Source organism: Haemaphysalis longicornis, unplaced genomic scaffold (genome assembly GCF_048455015.1).
Source record: "Haemaphysalis longicornis isolate Haplotype H1 unplaced genomic scaffold, Haemaphysalis longicornis Haplotype H1 scaffold_10, whole genome shotgun sequence".
Classification (NCBI taxonomy): domain Eukaryota; kingdom Metazoa; phylum Arthropoda; class Arachnida; order Ixodida; family Ixodidae; genus Haemaphysalis; species Haemaphysalis longicornis.
The window spans coordinates 24,997,285-25,020,171 of NW_027526204.1; the positions used below are offsets into that span (position 1 = coordinate 24,997,285).

Sequence of the window (22,887 nt, forward strand, 5' to 3'; positions counted from 1 at the left end):
AATGCAGAAATCATCACAGAAACACTGTGAAATGGTGTGAAATTTTTTGAGTGGCCTATTCCACAGTTTGTAAATTTCTATAAAAATTAGAGTGTTTTCTTTTTCTGTATATAGTCAACAAACCTGACCTCATCAAAGGAATGAGAAAGGGGCACAGGGCTGCCTCGGATTCAATTTTTGACGTGGGCACTTCCAGCAGCAATTTCAGCCATGCCCTGACATCAGCTAAGGTAAATGCTATGTTTCTTGCATAACCTTGAAATTATTTACAGTTAATACATGAGGCTCATTTGATTCACCTGCACCACGTGAACCAGTTGAGGCAGCGCAGCCCTCCACCATTCATTTCAGTGTTGCTGCTTGCAGTGCTGAACTGTGCTGTTCGGTACACCGGTGGTGCTGATGGGTAAAGGACGAATTTATGGCTTTGCTAGCACTCCCTGTTGAGGAAGTGCAGAAGCACATGAAAAGAGTGCAGGTCTGGTTCTGCCAACTTGCTTTGCACCACTGTAAACTGGTTCAGTAGGTGAAAGGTTAATCGAATGGAACCTATGGTTGGCCTTGTCTGACCTCAGTTTTTTTTTCTGCCTACCAGGGTGCCCCTACCACAAAAGAGAGCAACGAAAAAAAGGCACCCGCAAAAAAAACACATGACCAAGTGGATCTCATCGCAAAAGCGCAAGGCCACCCTTCCTGAGTCAGAGTGCAGTAGCGACTCTGACAATGATGATGAGGTGGTGCCGAAAAAACTTTTGCGCAAGGCATATGCCCATGTACGCGATCTGGAGGAAAAGCTCCAAGTTTCTGAGAGCAGGTGGCTCGAGGAAGTAAAGAAAAACAAAGGGCTGCAGGACCGCCTGGAGGAGCAGACATCTTTGGGCACCAGAATGAGTTAGTTGTACTCTTGTAGACCTTTTATCAATGAGCCCTTACGTGTGTTGCATGCAGACTGCAGTAGCACTGTGCATGGCGTTGCAAGCCTTGGAATGCACTTGACAACACAAGGTCTTTCTACATGTGCATGCTGCTTAATGTTCTTTGTATGTTGCACAGATTTTGGCAAGGCAAATGTGACTTGGAGACGCTGAGCAGTATAGCCAACCTCCAGTGAAGCACCTTAGTTCTTTTGCTCAAAATAAACACTTTTGATCCCAGAACATGGGCGAGGGTGATGGTTTTAAACAGCATATGCTATTGGCTTTTGTCGTGTGTAGTGGGCATACAATTGGCACCAATGCACCTGTCAGGAACCACTTCTCTTATGTGGTTTCTTGCCCGTTTCATTTGTGCAATGCATTGCTGCTGTGGAATTAACCATAATGACAGTTTAGGCCGGTCAGGGCGGCTGCTTTTTCAATTCTTCTTTAGCTTTGCGGGTGCATCCACATTGCTATTTAGTAAAATGTGCATCACATGCATTTTGTTGCACAGGCAACATTAGAGGCGAGTGATGGCAAGGCCACATATTAAACAGCCTGTAGATGTTTCACATGCCTGTTGCCTAATTTTGTATAAATGGGAAGTTAGCAGCTACACTTTAGCTGAGCTTTAGGGCAGCTAAAGCATGGCAGCTGAACACATTTTACAGCAAATGAGAGCGATGTGCTTCTTGCCCAATAATGTGACGTGTCTGAGTGATACGCAGGCAGCTTGGAGGCCAGTGTGAACCAGGCACTGCTGGCACTGAATCGAGCAGCAACGCCAGCTTTGCGTTTTGAGGTGTGTATAATATAAAATGCTTTGTCCTCCTACTTTTTGCATATTCTTAGGATAGCACGGTCACTTTGATGTTAATGATCCTGAGGTGTTTCGCATGGAAGCATAAAAAAGAAAGCATGGTGTATCATAAAATTCCAAACTGCTCCAGCCATGTAAGCCCACCTCAATAAATCTACGGCTAATTTTTAATTTTCACGCCATGCCAGGAATGCCCCCCTTCAACCACACCCTGAGATTCATCATACCCAGGCAACACTGGCATACATCGGCCAGTTCATAATCCCATCCAGTCCCGTCCAATCATGGTTAGCAGCCCAATGGCAAATCTCTAGGGGCCATTTCTGATTTTTCTTATGGTTTTTTTTTCAGTTTTTTTTTGGTAGCAGCACGTGCTCAGTATTGTTGCCGAGGCATGGGCCGCTGTACCCGAGGATACTTTGGCACAGTCCTTCAAGGGCTGTGGCATAAGCAACGCACTGGATGGCTCACAGGAAGGCGGCCGCAAGGGGGACTAGCAGATGTTGAAGCCAAGTACTAGGAGGCCAGGGTTGTCTTCAAGCGAAATACTGCGAACTTTTCTTTGAAACTGACTCAGAGGAGTCCTTTGATGGTTTTGAGAGCGTTGACTAACGATCTTTTGCAAAGTGTTAGGTGCATGTGCATTCTGCTTTTTTTTCCTGGCGGTAAACCTTTGTCGCTGCCATCTTGAATTTTGGTGCTTTTCTGGGATGGTGCCTCCTCCCTACTTTGCCAGTGATCTTGACTTGCCTACTTGCTCACGCAAAGGGGTCAGTTGCTCAGAATTTGGCGGTAATAAAAATGTGTGGAATTGATGGATTACAGTACAAAATACACAAGGGAGGTGTTGAAAAAGATCTAATGCGCCTAAACAGTTTGTTGTGGCTGTGGATATGAAAGCATATCTAGTAAAACCTCATTACAAGGGACACTCAACGGGCCTAGAAAACATGTCTCTTGTAACCAAGGTCTCTTGTATGCAGTGTTGCTAACATTGCGAACATAGGAAAACCAACCAAACTGGTTTTATTCTAATGTCTCTTGTAACAGTGTCTCTTGTAACGAGGTTTTACTGTATGTCCAGTTGAATAGCTGAAACACCTTGCTTTCACCTTATTTTCATTGGGCTTTGCAGCAACCCTACTGCTTCAGAAGCTTTGTTTTGAAATCTGCTTTATGCTTGCAAATAGGTTTGGTCTGTCCCTACACATCGGGCCTCTGCTAATTTCTGCCACCCTGCAATGGTGAATGGTTGGTGACTGGTGAAATTTTATGCCCTTTTTCATTTAAATTCCCTTTATCTGCAGTGTACTAGCGTGGATTACCATATTTATTCGAATCTAGGCCGGCCCCGATTCTAAGCCGGCCCCGAAAGTCCGAAACCTCGGAAAAAAAAACTCACCTCGAATGTAGGCCGAACAAAAAGACGAGGTCAGCGTTCACAAACACAAAACATGTTTACTGAACATGAAGATGCAGTGCTGGAACTCAGTTTCTCTTCAAAATCACCGGGCAACTTCTGGGCGATTGAGGTTTGACAACGGAGGCTAAAATCGAAGCGCTTCATGAATTTCTGTAGCCAGCCTCGACTGGCTTTGAAGTGTGCCCTCGATAAGCCTCGTTCCCTCGAAAGCTCCCTTGCTTTTGCCTGGAGCACTTCTGTCGTTACTGGAAGGGCAGCTGTTCGCTGCGTCCGAACGAAGTCAGCCAATGCCATCTCCATTTCATGGTGACGGCCTTCTCGTGGTCTGATGAATTCCATCCTCATTCCGGCACATGCAAATATCCTCTCCCGTTGCGTCCTCCAATGACGGACATTTTTTTCATCTACGCCGAAGTCCCGCCCGGCTTGAACGTTCGACGACAACTCCGCGGCTAAAACAACTTTTTTTTTAAAGCGGCACTATAATGGCACCGCTTGTTTGGTGCCATTGCGCTGTCAAAACCAAACGCCACACCGCACGCAGGCCACTATCTGCACAGTTCAAAATGGCGGCATCGCCCCCAGCTATGGCCCCTTAAGTGGCTACTGACTCATCTAGTAATGGCTACAATACTTTCTTTTCTGGGTGGCGCTAGCTGCGCGCCACTTCCCTTAATTTTACTTGGAAGTCGGCGTGTTTCAAAATCCTCGAATTCAAGCCAGCCCTGGAGTTTGATATATCAGTATTTCAAAAAAAAACTATTAGCTTAGATTCGAATAAATGTGATACTTCCCTGTTTCTGGTGCTGAGTTTAAGCTTGCATTATGGGATCCCTGATGCTATGGAGTGCTTCCGAAGAAGGCATTTTTCTTTTATGGGCGCTGAAGCTGGGCACTGGCTTTTAACACAATGGGCTGTCTAAAGCTTTCACCTGAATGAAGCTAAAACTCTGGAAAAGAACATTAAACTGGCAGATATGTGTCATGCATGCTGAAAGCTGTGACGATGGCACACCCTAACTGCTCACGTTGAAACTGATAACATTTCGGTATACAAAGAAATAGCTTGTACCCATTCCTCATGTTTTTGTTCCTGGTGCTTTTGTTTGGCTGCGCATGACGTAGGTTCAGCTGCCCTTGCTCTGTACTTGCATATTTGAAGCTGAAAATTTTATAGTGGTGTTACCTGCATTCAGGCTGCCTAAATGATCAAGAGCTTTTTTTAAAAGAGAAGGCCTACTTTATTTCTAATATGAAAGCGAGAATTTTTTTCTGTGGTAAAATAAGAAATTGGTGGATTGCAATTTATCGTTGAAGTGCATGAACTGATATTTCATTTTGTATCCACATCTTTTATTATCTTCCAGCCCCGGCCAGAAGAGGCTCCTCCCAAGCCCAGTCATATCTCATGCAGCCCGGTGCATACAGGACCAGGCTGCGCTACCTCATCTGATCAGAAGCAGCAGCTGCCAACTACAATGTTGACGGCTGCACAAGTGAAGCTGTCTGTGCAAGTAAGGAATACTTTATTCACATTTTAAAAGTTTGCAAAATGGTGTACTTTTATATGAAACATACTGTGGTGCACAGGGTACACAAGATTATTAATAACCTTGTGTATTTTTTACGGCCTAATAACATGAATAACTATTGGCTTGTCAGCATAACAGACCTCGGCGATACTAACTGTTATGATGTAATGGGCAGGATTGTGTGGAGCATAATGAGCCGAGCTGGGGCTTCTTAACGAATTCTCGTATTATATTCAAGAGGGAATTCGAGTTGCCCAGAATGGGAAGAGGGAAAAGACTAATGGAAAGACTGTGGTGGTTCAAACGGCAGCGTCCGGGACAGTCCTCGGGCATACACAGCGAGTTGTGCCGTCTTGCTGCCGCCTTGTCCGAACTGCGTCCTCGGTCTCCTCTCCCTCAGTGCAGCTTTCTCTTGCGGAAGCGCTACACCATCAGCTCAATGGGTTAGCCACCATCCCGCACCAGCCCTTCACTACAATAAGGCATCACCTTGGTTTCTGTGCAGTGGCAAATTGTAGCTGGTTAAAATGTAAAGCAAGGTTGCGTTTTCAGAAACTGTGGGACAGTTGGGAAGCCCTTATTCCTTGCAGGTTGTGTGTAAATGTTGCTCGCTTCATTGCTAGGCACCATCACTAGACACTAGGAGCGAAAAAAGCGGTTGAACTTGCAGCACACTTCAAAGCTGTGCCTTATATTTTAATATGGGGGCCGTTAGTCCTTACAAAATATTTTTTAGTGTAATATAAAATTTAAATTTAAAAACAGGCGGAAATGGTTTTGAAAATTTTGTGTTGGTTGTTTACAAAGAGGTGTCTTGATTACAAAGTGCATTCAGTATTGAACAAATTGTATTTTGTGTTACTACATTTCAGCCAGAGGAGCCACCAGCGGCCACTGCAGGATCTCACCTTCAGGCTGCACCAGCCACTGAGCCACTCGGTCCAGGCAACACTGAGAAGCTTTTTGCAGTCAACAATGGAAAGGCAAGCTGTTCGGCCCCAAAGCTGGTTTATTGTGATTTCATACTCTTTTATTTTACCATGTTCTTTGTCTTTGCAAAAGTTGTTTCACATGGACAACATTTTTTAAATGGGTACTTTTCCTTACAAGTGCCCCTCAATGTTTTCTGTTCTTACAAAGTTCAGTAGTGTGGCAACCTAATCATTTATCTTAAAAGGTTTCATTTAACATTTTCGTTGCATTGACCAAGTATAAATATATTTATAAGAAACTATATCATACAAACTTTTTGAGGTGGTCCATGGGCATAAAATTTTGGCAAAAGTTCTGATTGTTTAATTATAAATCAACCAGTACAGGACTGTACTGTATGCACCAGTACAGGACTGTGTTAGCGGTTGAAGTGACGGGATGCACACTCATTTTCAGTGTGTTACTTGGCGTAATACTTTCATCACCGTTGATTAGCTAACTGTATGTCATAAATTGGACTTGCTGTGTAACCATTAGTAAGGTAACTTAGTTTACTTTTGAGACTTGCTGAAATGAACTAAATTTTACCAACACATATGAAGCACGCAATCATACTATTGTCTGGTAAATCCACTTCAGTGATAACGCTTACTGCTCAGAATAAATGGGTTTGTGCGTTGTGTGGCCAGTCTGTCAAAATTTCCAATTCTCTTCTTGAAAGGCAGATTTTTTATATTTGGCCTATGTTTGGACATACATAATTTGGCCATACATACATTTGGCCATACATACACATCACTGATAGGCCACTCCCTTGAAATTTATTTGAAAGTTTGATAGGAAACGTAACCTACCCAGGTCGAAATATATTTTTGTCATTTATTTATCACCCATTGATGGAAATTGCAAAGTTGATTGAACCCTGCATAAAGGACAGAACTTCTTGATTGTGGGCTTTGGCTAACTCTAACTAAACGTCTTCCAGCCACCTTACTAGCATTCAGGACTGTACAATAATTGTCAAGAATCGCTAATGCGAAGCTTTGTCTTTTCTTTTCTTGCTTTCTTTTATTTTTTATGCAGATTGCAGTTGCCGCTGGCTTTTCCATCAGTGTTGACCGGTGGGAGCGGCTCAGCAAAGCCAAATCTGACAGCCAGTTTGTGCGGGACACTGTTCGGACGTTCTGGAAGCCAGAGGCGCTGAAAGACAGGAGCGTGACGGGGAAGCCCTGCAATGCCAAACTGAAGACAGGTGCCCAAGGGAAGAAAGAGCTGACACCTGAAAAACTGGCTGCCGTCCGAAGTGAGTCTGTAGGCTTCAATTACATGCACACAAGCTTCAAGTGAATTCACATGGGGTTGTGTGTATTTTTGTTTACTGTAACACGTTAACCTATGTAGGCGGCCGATGAGGCGGTGCTGCCGAGCCCACGTTTATTTCGGTTGCGTTGGCCATGCCATGGTCGGAACGAGGCGCGTAGAAACGAGGGGGCCGTTCCATAGGTGTGCCGAGTGCTGAGTGTGTTCCGCTGTGCCAGCTGGTCAATCTCCTAATGATGACGGTGGCGCTTAACAAGATGATGGTGGCGCTACAGGGCTCCCCCCCTAGCGTGAAGCGCGGTAAAGTGAGAAATGTAAATAATGCAGGAAAATTCACTATGCACTATGTACAGGTATGTACAATTTTTCCGTAGTCAGGAAGAGTCCTTGGGCAGTCAGTGGTCAAGTGGCAGTAGGTTGACTAACGGCACGGTCCTGGTCGTCGGCGAGGTAGCGTCCGGGATGTGGGGAAACCTGTGGTGGACAAGGCTGGGAGTGCGGCCGCGGACGCATTGCGGGGTGCGAAGTGGCTGCTGCGATTGATGGTGGGGCGAACGGCAGGTGTAACTGGAAGGACAGCGACAAGGTGAAGCGTGGTGCGGCAGAATGACGACCGGAGTGGCTTGACTGTTCTGTGGTGTGAGCTCTGGGGATGTGTCGCTGTCTGGGCAATCAGAAGAACTGCGAGCTGGGCGTGTTGGTACATGTTCCAGGTGGGATAAGCGCTACAGTAACAAGGACAAGTGAGTACACGGGACAGTATTCCATTAACGTGTGGAAAGAAATACGTAGGGCAGACCGGCCGATGCCTGAACGTACGCCTTCGCGAACATCAGAGCTCGTTAAAAGGGTCACCGTATTCACATTTAGCCGTTCATTGCAAAGACTGCAAATGCCACCCAAAACTGCGAGATACGATAATTGTTGATAAACACAAAACACGGCTGACAAGAGAAATAATAGAAGCTTTCCGTATAAAGAAGGAAGGGAATGTATGTGTCAGCCAACCATCGGTCCTGCTGTCTGACACTGAGTATGCCTTTTTAAATCAGGGTTGATAAAGTATGTGGCGCCTTTCGTGTCAGCACACGTGCGGTGTGAATATCTATAAAATGTTTGGTTGTCGGTGCGCCTTGATCTTTTCAGATGGTAGATTGTGAAATTTGAAGTGATGACTGTGGCGTTTATTCTTTGTATATATGTTTGTTTTGCAGTAATAAAATCTTCAGTTGCTAGTAGCGCTTTGTCCCGTGTACTCACTTGTCCTTGTTACTGTAGCGCTTATCCCACCTGGAACATGTACCAACACGCCCAGCTCGCAGTTCTTCTGAATGTCATCTCTAGTACAAAGGGCCTTTCTCCGTGTGTCAACAACACCTTCTTCTCTAACCCCGCCACCATCACTACGTTGATTGCCATCTACATCTGCAAGATCCGGGTAGCATCGTGGTACAATCGAGCCTCGCTTTGCCCTCCTGAGGTGCAGGCTTTGTGCGGGCTTTTCGCTCCCACCCGTGGAAACAGTAGGCGGATATGCCAAAAGCTGGCCTCGGAGTGGGGCTTTCACGTTCGATTCCTCAAGGATCGCCTGCGTGTGGCCTGCCACGGACAAGGTGGGAACGGCTACCGCTGCTTCCAGGAATGGACAAGGATATCGGAGAGTGCTACGGAAACCTTGTGGAACCAGGTACGACCGAATTTACCGAAGAAGAAGAGACAAAGGAAAAAGGATGGCACAGTCTTGGTCCTAGGGGATCTTCAGCTGCCAGACGGACATAGGGACCTTCTGCAACGTGGACCCAAGTTCTGCGTCGAACCTGTTTTGATGCCCGCCGAAAAGGTAGAGCTGTCCAGGAGTGTGGCCCGCCAAGTGAAGGAGGAAGAAAAACCAAGGTGTGTTACGGAATGCGTTAAGGTGTTTGCCTCTCGTAATGTAAGACAAACGGTAACCGGTAGTTTCGGGCCATTGATAAGGTTTCTGGCAAACAGTGGCTCTCGTGTGGCAGTTTCCGATAAGGAGGGTTTTTTTGTTGTTTTGCCAGAAGGAATGTTCGTTGAGAAGGCTAAGAGCGCCATCAAGAAGAATTTTCGTGAGGTAAAGGAAAAGGCCACTGTCGTTAAGCGGCGCGCGGTGAAATTGCTTGGCGATTTGAATTTGGGCCGGTTGTCCTCTGCAGTTAAAAGTGAGAAAGGCATGACGTTAGAAGCGTTCTTCACCGTAAAAACCCATAAGCCCGAGTACCCGTTCCGCACAATTGTCTCGGAAAAGGGTTCATGGCCGCACATTGTTTCGGGTTATCTGCAGAGGCATTTAGATTCGCTTCGCCTGTCGGATCCGTTTCTGGTTCGCAATTCCACCGATGTTGTAGATTACCTGCGAACCGATGGTGTGAGGGTTTCTGATGCCTTCAGTGTAGATGTTGTTGACCTGTACTATTCCATTCCGCATGCACCTTTGCTACAAAGTGTGAAAGAGTGCATCACCAATGATAATGACGAAGTTGCGTTCCGTAATGCTTGTGGGATTTCTGTCGAAGGTTTCCTAGAGTTGCTTGCGCTATACCTAAGATCGACACTGGTCGCGTGGGGAGAGAAAATATACGTACAGAAAGCAGGCATTTGCATTGGTTCTCGTGTTGCCCCAGTCCTTTGCAATATTTTTCTGAGCAAAGTTGACAGAACAATTGAAACTGAACTGGAGGGCATGAATCTGAACTTGTTTAGGTTTGTTGACGATTATCTTGTTTTGCTCAGAAACACCGCGGTTACAAATACGCTCATAGATGTCATGAAGATTTTCAAGAAAAAAGGGCTTGGCCTTGAGTACACGTTCGAGGTAACAAAGCAACGCGAGCTTCAATTTTTAGACATCTTGATTAGGTTTCTCCCCACCCACACTTGCTGGATGTACCACCCTAGGTCCACCAAGAGTTTGATAAGCTACGAATCGGCCCATTCAAAGCTAGTAAAAAATGGCGTCGCCATTTCCTGCATCAGATCTGCGTTAACAAAATCCTGCGAACATTTGGTGGAACAAAGTGTCGCCGCTCAGGTAGACCGGTTAAGAGCGGCCGTGTTTCCAGATGAGTGTGTTCTGTTGGCGTGCGAGAGGAATCGCCGAGAGGTTAAAAGGCCAGGGAGCACCGATCAGAGCAGGGCAAAAGAAGCGGATTCCAGCAAAGAGAAGATAGCGGTGATTCCGTACCTTCATGGCACGTCTCATCGCCTAAAGAAGATAGCGTCGAGATATGGGGTGCGCGTGGTGTTTTCAGCTAAAAACAAACTGGCGAAAATTTGCCCAGCGGTGCAAAGGGTGGCAGAAAAGAAACCAACAAGGAAGAAGGGTTGTGGTAGGAAACACGGCACAAAGTTTTTGGAGTGCAAAAAAGACGTAGTATACAGTATTCCATTAACGTGTGGAAAGAAATACGTAGGGCAGACCGGCCGATGCCTGAACGTACGCCTTCGCGAACATCAGAGCTCGTTAAAAGGGTCACCGTATTCACATTTAGCCGTTCATTGCAAAGACTGCAAATGCCACCCAAAACTGCGAGATACGATAATTGTTGATAAACACAAAACACGGCTGACAAGAGAAATAATAGAAGCTTTCCGTATAAAGAAGGAAGGGAATGTATGTGTCAGCCAACCATCGGTCCTGCTGTCTGACACTGAGTATGCCTTTTTAAATCAGGGTTGATAAAGTATGTGGCGCCTTTCGTGTCAGCACACGTGCGGTGTGAATATCTATAAAATGTTTGGTTGTCGGTGCGCCTTGATCTTTTCAGATGGTAGATTGTGAAATTTGAAGTGATGACTGTGGCGTTTATTCTTTGTATATATGTATGTTTTGCAGTAATAAAATCTTCAGTTGCTAGTAGCGCTTTGTCCCGTGTACTCACTTGTCCTTGTTACTGTAGCGCTTTTCCCACCTGTCTGGGCAACTTGCGCACGCGCCGTGAGAGGCGGAGCAGCGGAGGGCGCCAACGACAAGCGTCTCTCGAACCACCGGTGTGTCTGGTTCCTGACGTGCAGTGCACTCGTGCTGGTTTCATCCGGGGTCGGAGAGCAGAGCGCCTGCGACACCGTAAACCGAATACGCTCCTGTAGCACGAAATCGGTCGAGGTGGGGTGACTATTTCGTGGCGCGTCTGACTGCATAGGAACAAGACATTCTTTCGGCGACGTTTGTTGGCACGTTTGTCCCGCAATTGTTTCTCCGGTGTCTTCATCATAGCCAGGGTGTCACGACTCTCGGGGGCAGTCTGATCAGCTTCGAGTGTCAGTTGCACATCCGAGGATCTCGAGCTGTTTACTGCTGGAAGCTGTTTCACCGGTGACGGGGAAGAGGTCTCGCGTGTGCGGGGAGGAAAAGGGTCTGAAAGATCCTTCTCACCCGTGCCATGCGGCGAAGGCGGTGAAGTTTCCCAGTTGTTAGCGGCAAAGCAATCAACACCCGGGTGGGTTTGTGCGGCAGACGCAACGTGTGGGACTGCGCCATGGTGTTCCGTCGAGTTGCCGCAAGTCGTAGTCGGAGCTCGCGTTTGTTGTTCAGGCGAGGGTGGACCTGCCGGTGACGTGTAATCCACGGATGCCGTTGGAAGGGGTGGTGGTGTGGAAAAAGGCGTTCCTATTCCGTGGTGGTTTAGGGCAGCGGCTTTCAAGTCGTCATACGCACCGGGTCCTGGGGTCGGCAGCTGGATCTGCTCAATGAGGTCAGCAGGTGGCTGCTGTAGTGTGACGTGGTACCTGATTTCCGGGGACCAGATGTCATTTACATAAAAATGGCTCTCCAGAATGACGACCATGCAGAGTGGTTTGTGATGGGACCAAACGGAATCAGCAAGGGAAGGTCTGGGAGGGCGGGGAACGTTTTTCGCGTGCCGTCGTTCAGGTTGCGGCTGGGGAAGCAGCGTTGCGAAACCATGGCGAAGCCGCTTGCCGGGTCACCAAATTGTAGGCGCCGATGAGGCGGTGTGGCCGAGCCCACGTTTATTGTGGTTGCGTTGGCCGTGCCATGGTCAGGACGAGGCGCGTAGAAACGAGGGGGCCGTTCTGAGGTGTGCCGAGTGCTGAATGTGTTCCGCTGGGCCAGCTGGTCAATCTCCTGATGATGACGGTGGCTCTTAACAAGATGGTGATAGTGGCGCTACACCTATAATGTGCATCCTCTAGTATGATTGGTGTAGAAACGAAGTTTGTTTGTAAAGATACTACAGTGAATCAAGGAAGACTTTGCCTAAAACCTTCAGTAAATGTGGAAGCCACTACTTAAATTCCAAAGGATTTTTACAATCAGGCACAAACAGTGGTACTAGTGTTGGTGGGCAACGATCTAAATAGTCTTGCATCATGGGGGTTATGGGGGAAGTCACAGTTGATTTCACAAACCACCCAAACTGCTTCCGCTCACTGACTAGCCAGCGTCACTGTTAATTCTTGATAGCGATTCTGGCTAATCAATGAGCGGAGGTGATTGCGCCGGTTGGGTGAAATCACGACAGACTGATCACTTCGAGGTGTGGAACGACACCAGCGAGGATTTTCGTACTGGATGGGAACAGTGTGTCTTGAATTTTGCCCAACCGGTCAAACCACATTCACTCACTGGCTAACCAGAGTCACTATCAATAATTAACAGTATCTCTGGCTAGTCAATGAACGCAAGTGATTCTTCTGGTTGGGTAAAATCAACTGCTCCCATGGCTGCCATGATGCAACACTATTTAGACTTGCCGTGTTGGTGATAGTCGTGCAACTATAGCAAGTTTTGTACTAATCTGGCATTTCTGATGCCACTACCCAGACATGCATCAGTTCTACCCTGGTTTTTGCAGAGATGTTCAACAGTGCTAGCATCATCATCAATGCCTTGTTATGGTACTCTAACGCCGTTTTGTGCAGATGTTTTCTTGGATTGCAAGACATTGTGCGTGATCATGCTAAAAATCACACAGGAAATGTAAATTGCTTGAGGTGCACCTGGCTGCCTAAAAAAAAACGGATAAATACATCCAAAAATCAAGGTAGAATAGTAGGGGGGTTACAGAGGAAATATGAAGCAAATGAACATTTGTGTACAAGGTTCTCTTCACTGTGGCGATTTTTTATGTGAAGACAGGTGCATTTCCGCTAGCACAAATGGCTGAAAGTTTCAAACTCGCTTTTCTCATTTTCAAATTTCTGGCAACTTTCACATTTTGAGGGAAGTCTTTTGTAAGCTTAGAATCGGCCTAGAAAAATACAATTTGGCGCACATACATACACTGCAATTATCTACTTAGAATTGTGGTATTGTTCCAAAGTATTGCAAAAATAACAGCTGGAATTTTGTTTTTTTCGGCATAGTGTCAGTGCTTGCATGCAGTTTTCTCTAGATATTCTGATACATCTAAAAGGCTAAATGAACTACAGCAAGGTGCTTTCCATGAACATATGCTATCGGAAGAAGTGCCCGCAGAAATCACTAATTTGCTCCTTGATTTAACTCAAGAACTATCACAGCCATACAAAATTTATTGGCGTATTTGAAATCTGCACTAGAAATATATCACTGATTTTTGGAGCATGTTGTGTGAATAATGATAATAAGTTATTTCAAGGAGCATCTCTCCTTAATCCTTCGTGTGCATGGTTTTAAAGGATTGCACGACAACAAGCATTATTTAACGTCTGCATATCTTCATGGTAGTGGTAGCATTCTGCTTTTGCACTTGCGTGTGGGTACCTTTCAGTGTAACAATGCATTAATTTTATTTTAAGGAAACACTTGCTTTGTGCGAATGCCCCGTCACCCTCTTCCACACTCAAGGATCTTAAATATGGCTTCCACTGGAATATCCTGCAACAAACATGCTCGGGTCGTGTCAATGCCTTCTTGTCAAGAAAGACTTATTTTAGTGTCTAGGGGCATGAAGACAGACAAGCTTACCATTTTCTTTGTTTCATGTACAAAAAGGAACATTACAGGCTTTAAAAAAAACATGAAATTTGCACATCATTTGCTCAAAAACTAGAGACTTGGGGATTATGACAAGTACGCAGCCATGCCTTATCTGGAAAGTAGTGTCGCCTAGGGCCGCTTCTTGACGTGATGATGCAAAAGGAGGGAAAGAGTTGGCATAATAATGCCAAGGCGATGAGAGGCGGTCTACAAATACACCTTTAGCATTTCACTGCATGTCACCAAAGCAGTGCAGGAAAACCCCAGCAGGAAAGCCCAAGAGCGGGTACACACTTCAAAAATTCGCCAATGCGGTGCAGGAACCCAGCAGATAGGTGGTGCGCACTTCAAAAATGTATTTGAATTGTTCAGATACATAGTTTTTTTCAGGTTGAGGTCAAATCCAATATTGCATTATGTTCTTCAATTGTCATTCTGAAGTTTTGAATTGTTTGCACATTCTTAAAGGTCAAAGATGGGGGCAAAATAAACAATATTTCCAATGCGCTGTTTTCACAACATAGCATCCCCTTAAACTCGTAAGGCAATTGCTATGTCCAAGTTCTGGCAACCGTGCTGAATGTAAGACGTGCTGATATAGGCTTGCGCCTGTGACCTTGGTGTCAGCCGGCAGCCATGCTGTGAGCTCAACCTCATGATGCCCTAGGAAGACGCGGCTTTTCTAACGCGCCCATTCTCACCCCTCTCTCCACTACACTGGCACAAAAATAAGGGAAACATCTCTACATGTGTCTAATTTTGCATTTAAGTGTGGGCCAACAATGTTTGATGGTCACAGCATTGCGAGCAAGCACAGCTTCTGAAGTTGTAAAGAGTAGCCTCATTTGACCATAAAAAGTCCTCCCAATGTATGTAGTATCGCTTCAGTTATTCGATTAGCCACACACAAAAAATTCACATGCACTTCTTTAACATGTGTTCTCTGTTCCCCCTCTTTTTCCATTTTTTGCAGGTGCATATGGTTACTTTGTGCGACACCGAAGCAGTGGAGCTCCAGAAAATAAGAGGCTGAAAGCCTTTAATGGATATGTTGCCAACCTGCTGCGGGATGTGAAATAAAAGAGAAAAAGCAGCAGCTTGCAAGTATCTTTTTGCGTATAAACTGTGCAAGAATCCAAGCACAGTCACAGCACAATATCAACACCTGCACATTTAAAGCTTGTATGACACATACACATCGAATACATATTGAAGCATCACATACATAGTAAGTCATATTGATGTGTTGTTCACTCCAGGGGGTTTTGTACGATAAACCTGAACAACATGGTTTTCAACAATGCAACTTGTATGATACGACTTGTAAGGTGGACTTGTAGGATATCTCAACGACATCGTAGAAGTCCGCAATATTGTTAACCTTACGAGCCCATAACCTCATACACAAATTATAGTTCAAATATTGTTTGATTTTTTCAGTAGGGGGTTTACTGAACGCCATTCAAATCAGATCAGATCAATTTTATGTCGTGAATTCACCATCAACTTCTTGGCCCTAAAAATTATCATCAGCGGCGCTGGAACTGCGTCAGCCCTACCCCTGGAGGATCTGGCTGCGACACCAGCGCCGACACTTGTGCCTCCCATAAAGCTGGCCCGCAACGACTCGCTTGGCAGTAGGCACGGCAGCAGCGTCAGAATGCCACCTAACAATTCGTTCCTGTTTTGTATCCAGTTGAGAAAAGCTTTCGAAAAATGTTTCCGCAGTAATGATGTATTTCTTATTTTGCTGCCGTGCCTGCGGCCTCTATGCGACTTGGCAATTTTTGTGCATCTGTGCGGTTTTTGTAGATTCTTGCTGGAGATGTCGAGTCGAATTCGTGACAAACTCTCGAAGAGCTCGCCCCTCATCTGAAGCTAATCGCGAAAGACATACAAAAAATAAAAAGTGGCCGAACAGAAACAAAGATCTCAATGGGATTGATAAAAAGTTAGAGAAAATTGCTAGCCTTGAGACTAAAGGGACTGACTGTCAACAGAAGTTAAACTTGAATGTAGTATGGAACTTATTGCCAAAAAGCTGGATGACCTCAAAAATACAAACCGCCGTTCTAATTTTATCGTGTATGACGTCAAGTAACAAGAAAATGAGTCGACTGAAGTACTTGAAACAGCTGTAAAGAAAATTTTCGGGGATTTTCTTGGCGTGATGATATTGGGAGTTGAATGTATTCATCGTCTTTGTAGGCCAAAGCAGGGCGATGACCGAACTAGGCCTATCATACTAAAGCTTGCAGACTACCGAGATTGAGGGAACATTATGAAAAACTGCACAAAACTGAAAGGCTCCACAATTTCCGTCAGTGAAGATTTTTCCCAGCCTATTCGAGAAATTAGAAGGAAACTGTGGGCTCACACCATGGAAAATAGAAATCGTCAGGAAAAAGTTCATCTAGTGTATGATAAGGTTAAAATTGATAGAAGACTTTTCTTGGTACGAAAGCAGCAACAAAATGGTAGCAGTATCAAGATACGTCAAGGAAATGACAATGAAAAAAAAATGTTCCAAGCAACAGCGTATCATGAGAAGCTGAAGTCAGCAACATTAATCAATGTAAATGCTCGCAGTCCCGTCAACAAAGCATAGCAGCTAGAAGCAGTCCTGGCCAGTTTACCCGATATCGTTAGCATCACACAAACGTGGCTGCATTCCGGTGTATCTGATCACGAAGTTGTGCCTCTAGGATATGTGATAGTGCGTAAAGACGGAATCATGCGGTGGGGGCGTTGCGTTGCTTTTTAAGGAAGGGGTTCATTTTTCTACCATGCCCTACGTAAAAAATACTGAGGCTGTGGTGCGACGTGCATCTTCATGATTGATTACTAAAGTGGGCCTGTTTTACAGGCCTCCGAATGCGGAAAGTGTGCGCCTCGAGTCATTATTTGATTATATGCAATCGCATGTGCACGGGGGCTCGATTGTACTTGCCGGTGATTTCAACCTTCGGACCAGGGGTTTCCCCAGGCATTGAATCAAGGGGGGGTGTCTCAATGGCTCGGGGGGGGGGGTTCATAAACTAGAAAAGCTGTTTTTTTATCCTACTAGTTAAATAATAGACGTCTGTTGACCAAACGCTCATCTCCGTGATGTACGTTTTTTATTTTCTATATATATATATATATTGTCACGAAGCCAAGGACGATGCAGTTGTCTTGAAGGAGAAACAAGTTTATTAGAGCGAACTTGTGCTCCCCTAACAACTCAAAAGAATACAGAGGTGGCGAAGCAGCGGTCAACAAAGTGACTTGCATCGGCGAGCGTCGCACAAATCGAATACCTTGGCGTCTGCTCTGCCGGCTTTTTTATTTTTCGGCGCGCGTGGTTCTCGAACCGTCGATTCGCATCGAGGACATTGTAGATCCAAGAAGATTATTCCGGGCTGTTCACGTTAGTTTGGAATGCTCCCTATCAGAACAGATAACACATGCGGCACAGAAAGAAAGAATGGAACACGTGCTTTCCTTGGCACAGAGATAACACAGACCGGCGCAGCCGGGCGGTAAAAGCAAAACGCAAATAAACAAACCCGATGCATTGTTCGCGGCAATATACACCTGAGAGACGGTGCTTTGTATTCCATCTAAGAAAAAAACAAATTTAGAGAAATTCATTTTTTACCATGAAAGGTCCGTATTCAGTTTTTTTAATTTCTCGCCATTTATCAGGCCATTTCTCAGGCTACTGCCAGGAATAGCGGATGGGCAGGCCGCGCTTGCGCAGATCGATACTGAAAAAGGTCCATACAAGGACTGACAATAGTGAAATTTGGGGATTCAAGGGAAGGGGGGTGTCCAGAAAAACTAGGGGGGGGTCAACACACCCCCTAGGGGGGGTGTAGGGAGATCACTGAACCTTCCTGAGAATTACTGGTGTTCCATTGCCCCTGAAACAAAAGCTCAAAGCATCCTGCTTTACATTACGCTTGGTTTTAATCTTGAGCATCTTGTCTCCACCCCTACTCGTACAGGGAACGTCATCCTCAATCTTTGACCTTGTCTTTGTTAGTATTAGTCTTTCTTTAAATGAGCCGCGAGTAGATACTTTTGAAGGATTAGCCGACCACAAAATGGTCTTATGCACATGGCCATTCACTACTCTGCCTACATTCCATGGTTAGTCAAAGCAAATAGCTGCTTTTTACAAAGCCAACGATGCTGCTTTAATGACGTACCTTGCACATGAGTATTCTGAATTTCATGATTTTTGTAGCGATGATTGCTCTAGTATTGAAGCAGTTTGGCTGAAATTCAAGTTTCATGACATGCATTGTACTTGGAATTTTTTCCCAACTATGACCAAAACAATTCAAAAAACGCTATCTCTGAATTACACATGAAATAATCCAAACCAAGCGTAAAATGAAGAGGTTACGAAAAACTACAAGCACAGGAATTTTTCAGGCTATCGTTCTCAACCTATTTCCCTTACTAGATCACTTAAGGAGCAATTGCATAACGCTGAAAAAAAGTTTTGTGACTACATCACACGCGTTCATTAAGAACGTGCCTTATAAATTCTGGCAGTAGAGTTGAAAATTGGTATAAGAGACATGGATGTAAGAGACAAATGGGTATAAGAGACGCTATTCGCCCACACGGTTGGCTGCCTTATCTTTCCCATTAAATTGACCTCTTTTATAACAGACATTGGATGTACAGAGTTGGTTATAAGGGACAAATTATTCTTGAACTTTAATCAACAGTCTCGCTTGTAACAGACATTTTAGCTTCAGATGCAGTGCCACCAGTCACTAATTGCAGTTGCTCCCATTGTAGAAACACAGGTGGAGAACAGACGCCTGCAGTCGCTATTTATTATAACTTCAGCAAACACACAGTGGCTCAGGCAGCTATAAAATGACGATGATAAGCCCTGCCAATGGAAATGCGACTTACAGAAGTGAGCGCGATCACGTGTGGGCTCTCCCACTCGCGTAGCTCCCAATCAAGAAGCATCGCAGAAGTTGAGTCCTGCAAGCGTATGAATAGCCTGAGCACACTGCAGAAGAAGCTGTGCACTCTGGCTATTCATCAGACTTGTGAACTCAACATCTACGATTCATCTTCTGCAAACAGTGAAAGGAAAAAAAGCTTGGAGAATCGGTTGCAAAAAACTGTAAATACAGTCATGAAGCAAACAAAGATTCAGAACTGTTTCATAAATTCTGGGGGCCAAACATAAATTAGAATGAGCCTTTTGCAACATGCTGCAAAATTCTTTTGAGCTTATTTTAGTCATAAGGTGCCCACATTGAACTAGGGCATGATTAGTAAGTGAAAACTTGGTTCCCTGCTCGTAAGAGACATCTCGTATAAGAGGCAGAAACTGCTCCCCGGTACGTGTCTCTTATAAATGGGTTCAGCTAAAACAAAGCCAAATGTGTTAGATCAGCCTAGAGCCGATGATTTCAATGATTATTTTTGGTCGGTTTACACAGCTGACAATGGTTCTTCGGAAATACAACCTTCCCTTCACAATCAGGATATCCGATAGGTAGACACGCCTACCTTATCAGAGGCTGGTATCCTTTCACTCCTTTCAGGTATCAATGAAAAGAAAAGTAGCGGCCGAGACACGATTCCCTACAGCTTTTTGAAACGGTACGCGGAACTAGTAAGCAAATATCTTTATCTCATAGATTCCAAATGTTTACCAAGACGGCTGCCGTATGATATTGTTGATATTACAGTATGATATTGTTGAGATGAACCTGTATGCCTGAAAGTTACATTCTTTATACATCATTTGGAAGTTTGGCCAGCCCCCTTTCCGAGGTTGCCTATGTGTTGTGGGCATTTATACTTCAAATACATGACTTACTAGCTATTCAGCACTGTTTGCTGTTACTTGTCACCTGGTTTCTAAATTAATCTGTTTGCACTTTTGAAGTGCTGCATACTGCATGAAGTCTCATATGTGAAGTTCCAAGCTGACCACACACTCTCGCAGAAGCACACGAAGCACAGCTCTAAACAAAAAATGTCGCATCGAAAACAGGAGGCAGTAAGTAACAGCAAACCAGTCCTGATCAGCATAAGTGCCGTGGACACTAAGGCAACCACAGTAGCGTCATCGAATTGTATTATACAGCACGGCTGTACAGGCGTTCTGCAAATAAATTATCACAGAAACAATTAAAAAATTAAAATAATTAAAATGACAGTCGCCCATCCTATCTGTGTGTACCTGCAGCTGTGTAGTAAGAACGCTTTCAGAGTAGGTACACATAAAACACAAAAGAGTTCAGGTAAAACAGTTTATATTGTTTTCCAAATTATGTAATATGCTTTTGCAAGATGACCACTTTAATTTTCATTCATATCTGCCCTGGCCCACAAGGTACACATTGTACAATTACAAGGATAGTACAAATATTCATGACTATAAATAAGCCACACACAGCAGAAAGGTTGACAAAAAATAGGAAGAAAACCAAGCTTGTAAACCCAAGGTACAAGCACAAGATAATTATGCAACTTGAAATATCGCACATTAAAATAATTTGGTGAAAAACAACGCAAAAAAGTGTGAAAAAAAAGAAGTGATTGAATGGTGGTTATAAAAACACAGCAAATTTACGAAACTAGATAGTTCACATGTAGTGAAAAGCTTGTGGAGCAATAAAACAAAAGCACCTTGGAAACACAGAAGTGGTGTTGAGTGCTGGTTGTGAGTACCATACAAATTTAAGCTACCTTAAACCAACTAACATCTAGGGAAGTGGTTATGATCAATAGAAAAGGTGTGTATAAAGAAATGACTGTATGGTGGTTACAAGAGCAGTAGAAATTTACGTGATGAAATGATTCTCACTTAGTGAAATGACAAGACAACAATAAAAAAACAAAAAACTTTAGAAACAACTTATTGAATTCTGGTTAGGAAAAAAAAAGTTACACTATTTCAATATTTCACAAAGTGATATCACTTGGGAACAAACGAAAAAACGGGGAAAACCGAAATGATTGAATATTAGTTACAAGAAGAGAGTGTCACGTGAACGGATGGTGGGGTGGTCTTAACCATCTCGGAGCAATGGACACGGGGAAGCCGTTGATGAGTTTGACATAACACACATTTAATTTACACTTGAAAAGCCTAACGCAAAGCACACAATAATAAACTACACGTAAATGATACACACTCAAACCTCTACTATCCCAAAATACAACTCACATACAAACCCCTAACTTAACAGCTCAATATACCATTCAAATCAAAATTCAAAACACTCTACAATAAAGTTCTACACCTTCAGTCCAAATTCAGTCATTACGTCAATTCCTACTTCATCTCTTTCTCACTACAACTCCCTAGTTGTATCCTACGAATATGTCCCTAATGGACTGGCCTACCCCGCTGTCGTCGGCGCTGACGTGTCGCACCCGTTGCGTGGCCGCAACCCGGTGGTAGCCGTCCTCGTCTCGCTTCGGTGCCGGCGTTCGATGCGCGCGGTCACTCCTTGGACGGCGTGGGCTCCGCGCGTCCTCACTTCTTTCCTCGGCGGCTACTTCCTAGTAGCCGCTCCCGCTGGATGTCCTTAATGCCGGCGTTCGATGCGCGCGGTCATCCCTTCGGCGGCGCGCTTCCTCGGTGGCTACCCCCTGGTAGCCGCTGCCGCTGGAGGTTCCAGGTAGGCTCGGCCCGAACGTAGCCTTTCGGGGCCGTCGAGACGAACGTCGACGGAGCGTGGACGCTGGCCGCTGGTGCCCGACCGATGCCGCTGGGGCCACGAAGACACAGGTTCGTGGTGCACCGAGGATGACGGTGCCGATGCGCAGTCGGCTTGCTCCCGCCCAGGCTCAGATGGCGTGGTCGATGGCCTGGCCGCGTCCCCCTGGCTCGTTCGTTGAAGCGCAAGTGCTCCCGCCGCCTCCTGGTTTCTTCGGTTTCTTGCCTCCCCCTTCTCTTAGTGCGCCCCGCTTTTATACCCTCTGGGCTCTCCCGTGGCGCACTCCCATTGGCTTCTCGCCTCTGCTATGTCCTTATATGGCCATCTCGCCACTTGTCCCCTGCGTGGCCTCCCCTGATTGGCCGAATAGTGTGCTGCCACCTTTTCCCAGAATTCCTTGGTGCGTCGGCGCTGGCGCTTGCTGATTGGCGCGTTCATGGCGCGCACTTCAAAATTCTCGTTCTTTTGTTCTTCCCTTCTATTTTTCGGGGGTTTGATGCGTCCTTCTTAGGGGGTGCCCTTGATACATGACAATTACCCCCCGCTTTAAGAGTTTTTTCCCAAAAAAACTGCTTTATCTTGGCCGCCGACGTCTTCTTCCACAACCCTTGGTCACTTCTCCTCAGTCCGCTGTTCACAACCACTGATCACTTCCCACCACACACTTCACCTCGCCTTCACTTTTTCCACACTTCTCTGTAGTTCACTCTTGTACAAAACACACCCACATGGTTCACACAACGTTCCTGTTCTTTCACCAATACATCACTTTCTCAAACACCAATTGAAACACTCCGATCTAACACATCATAAAAAATCAAACCCATCAATGATCTCTTATTCAACAATACTCCTCCCCAATCCAGAAAAATTAACGTTTTTCCTTCTCCTTCTCCTCAATCTGCACCTTGCAACGACAGTTCATACACTCACATCAACCTACTCATACAGTCTGCCCCAACATCACCAAAATCACACACTTCGATAATCTATTATTAAACATCACTATTTTCATTATATACATTTACACGAAGCTTGCCTTTTCACTCTACTACACTGTTGAGACTCTAACACACAATCATTCGTCACCGTTATGCGTCCTATTCCTTTCCGAGTCACCTCCGTGGTTTCCGTCAGGTTCGTTGACCTATTGCTTCATCTTCACCTTCTTCCGCCTTAACCATTCAGCACCGTTGGCTGTGCTATCGCCTTGGACTTCATAGCCAAGTTTGTGACCCTCGCTCATGGGCCCGCGGCACGCAGCATGGCGCGATGGTTCCGCTAGAACCGGCTGCCTTACGCTTT

General features: G+C 45.2%; 2 protein-coding genes across 5 annotated transcripts in view; both read left to right on the forward strand.

The window, feature by feature from the left end:
* Positions 1-15,130, forward strand: part of LOC144158299 (uncharacterized) — a 32,150-nt gene extending 17,020 nt beyond the window's left edge. For 2 of the 4 annotated variants that reach the window (XM_077689103.1, XM_077689104.1), the window contains 7 exons: positions 115-230; positions 596-891; positions 1,646-1,719; positions 4,528-4,674; positions 5,565-5,675; positions 6,709-6,928; positions 14,862-15,130. In XM_077689103.1, coding sequence (XP_077545229.1) covers positions 651-891; positions 1,646-1,719; positions 4,528-4,674; positions 5,565-5,675; positions 6,709-6,928; positions 14,862-14,968 — 900 coding nt within the window. In that variant the 5' untranslated portion in view covers positions 115-230; positions 596-650 and the 3' untranslated portion in view covers positions 14,969-15,130. The remainder of the gene's footprint in view (positions 1-114; positions 231-595; positions 892-1,645; positions 1,720-4,527; positions 4,675-5,564; positions 5,676-6,708; positions 6,929-14,861) is intronic. The other 2 variants (XM_077689105.1, XM_077689106.1) reach the window with 1 other exon arrangement.
* Positions 1-22,887, forward strand: part of LOC144159764 (uncharacterized) — a 321,877-nt gene that overhangs the window by 87,378 nt on the left and 211,612 nt on the right. The gene's annotated exons all lie outside the window — the stretch shown is intronic.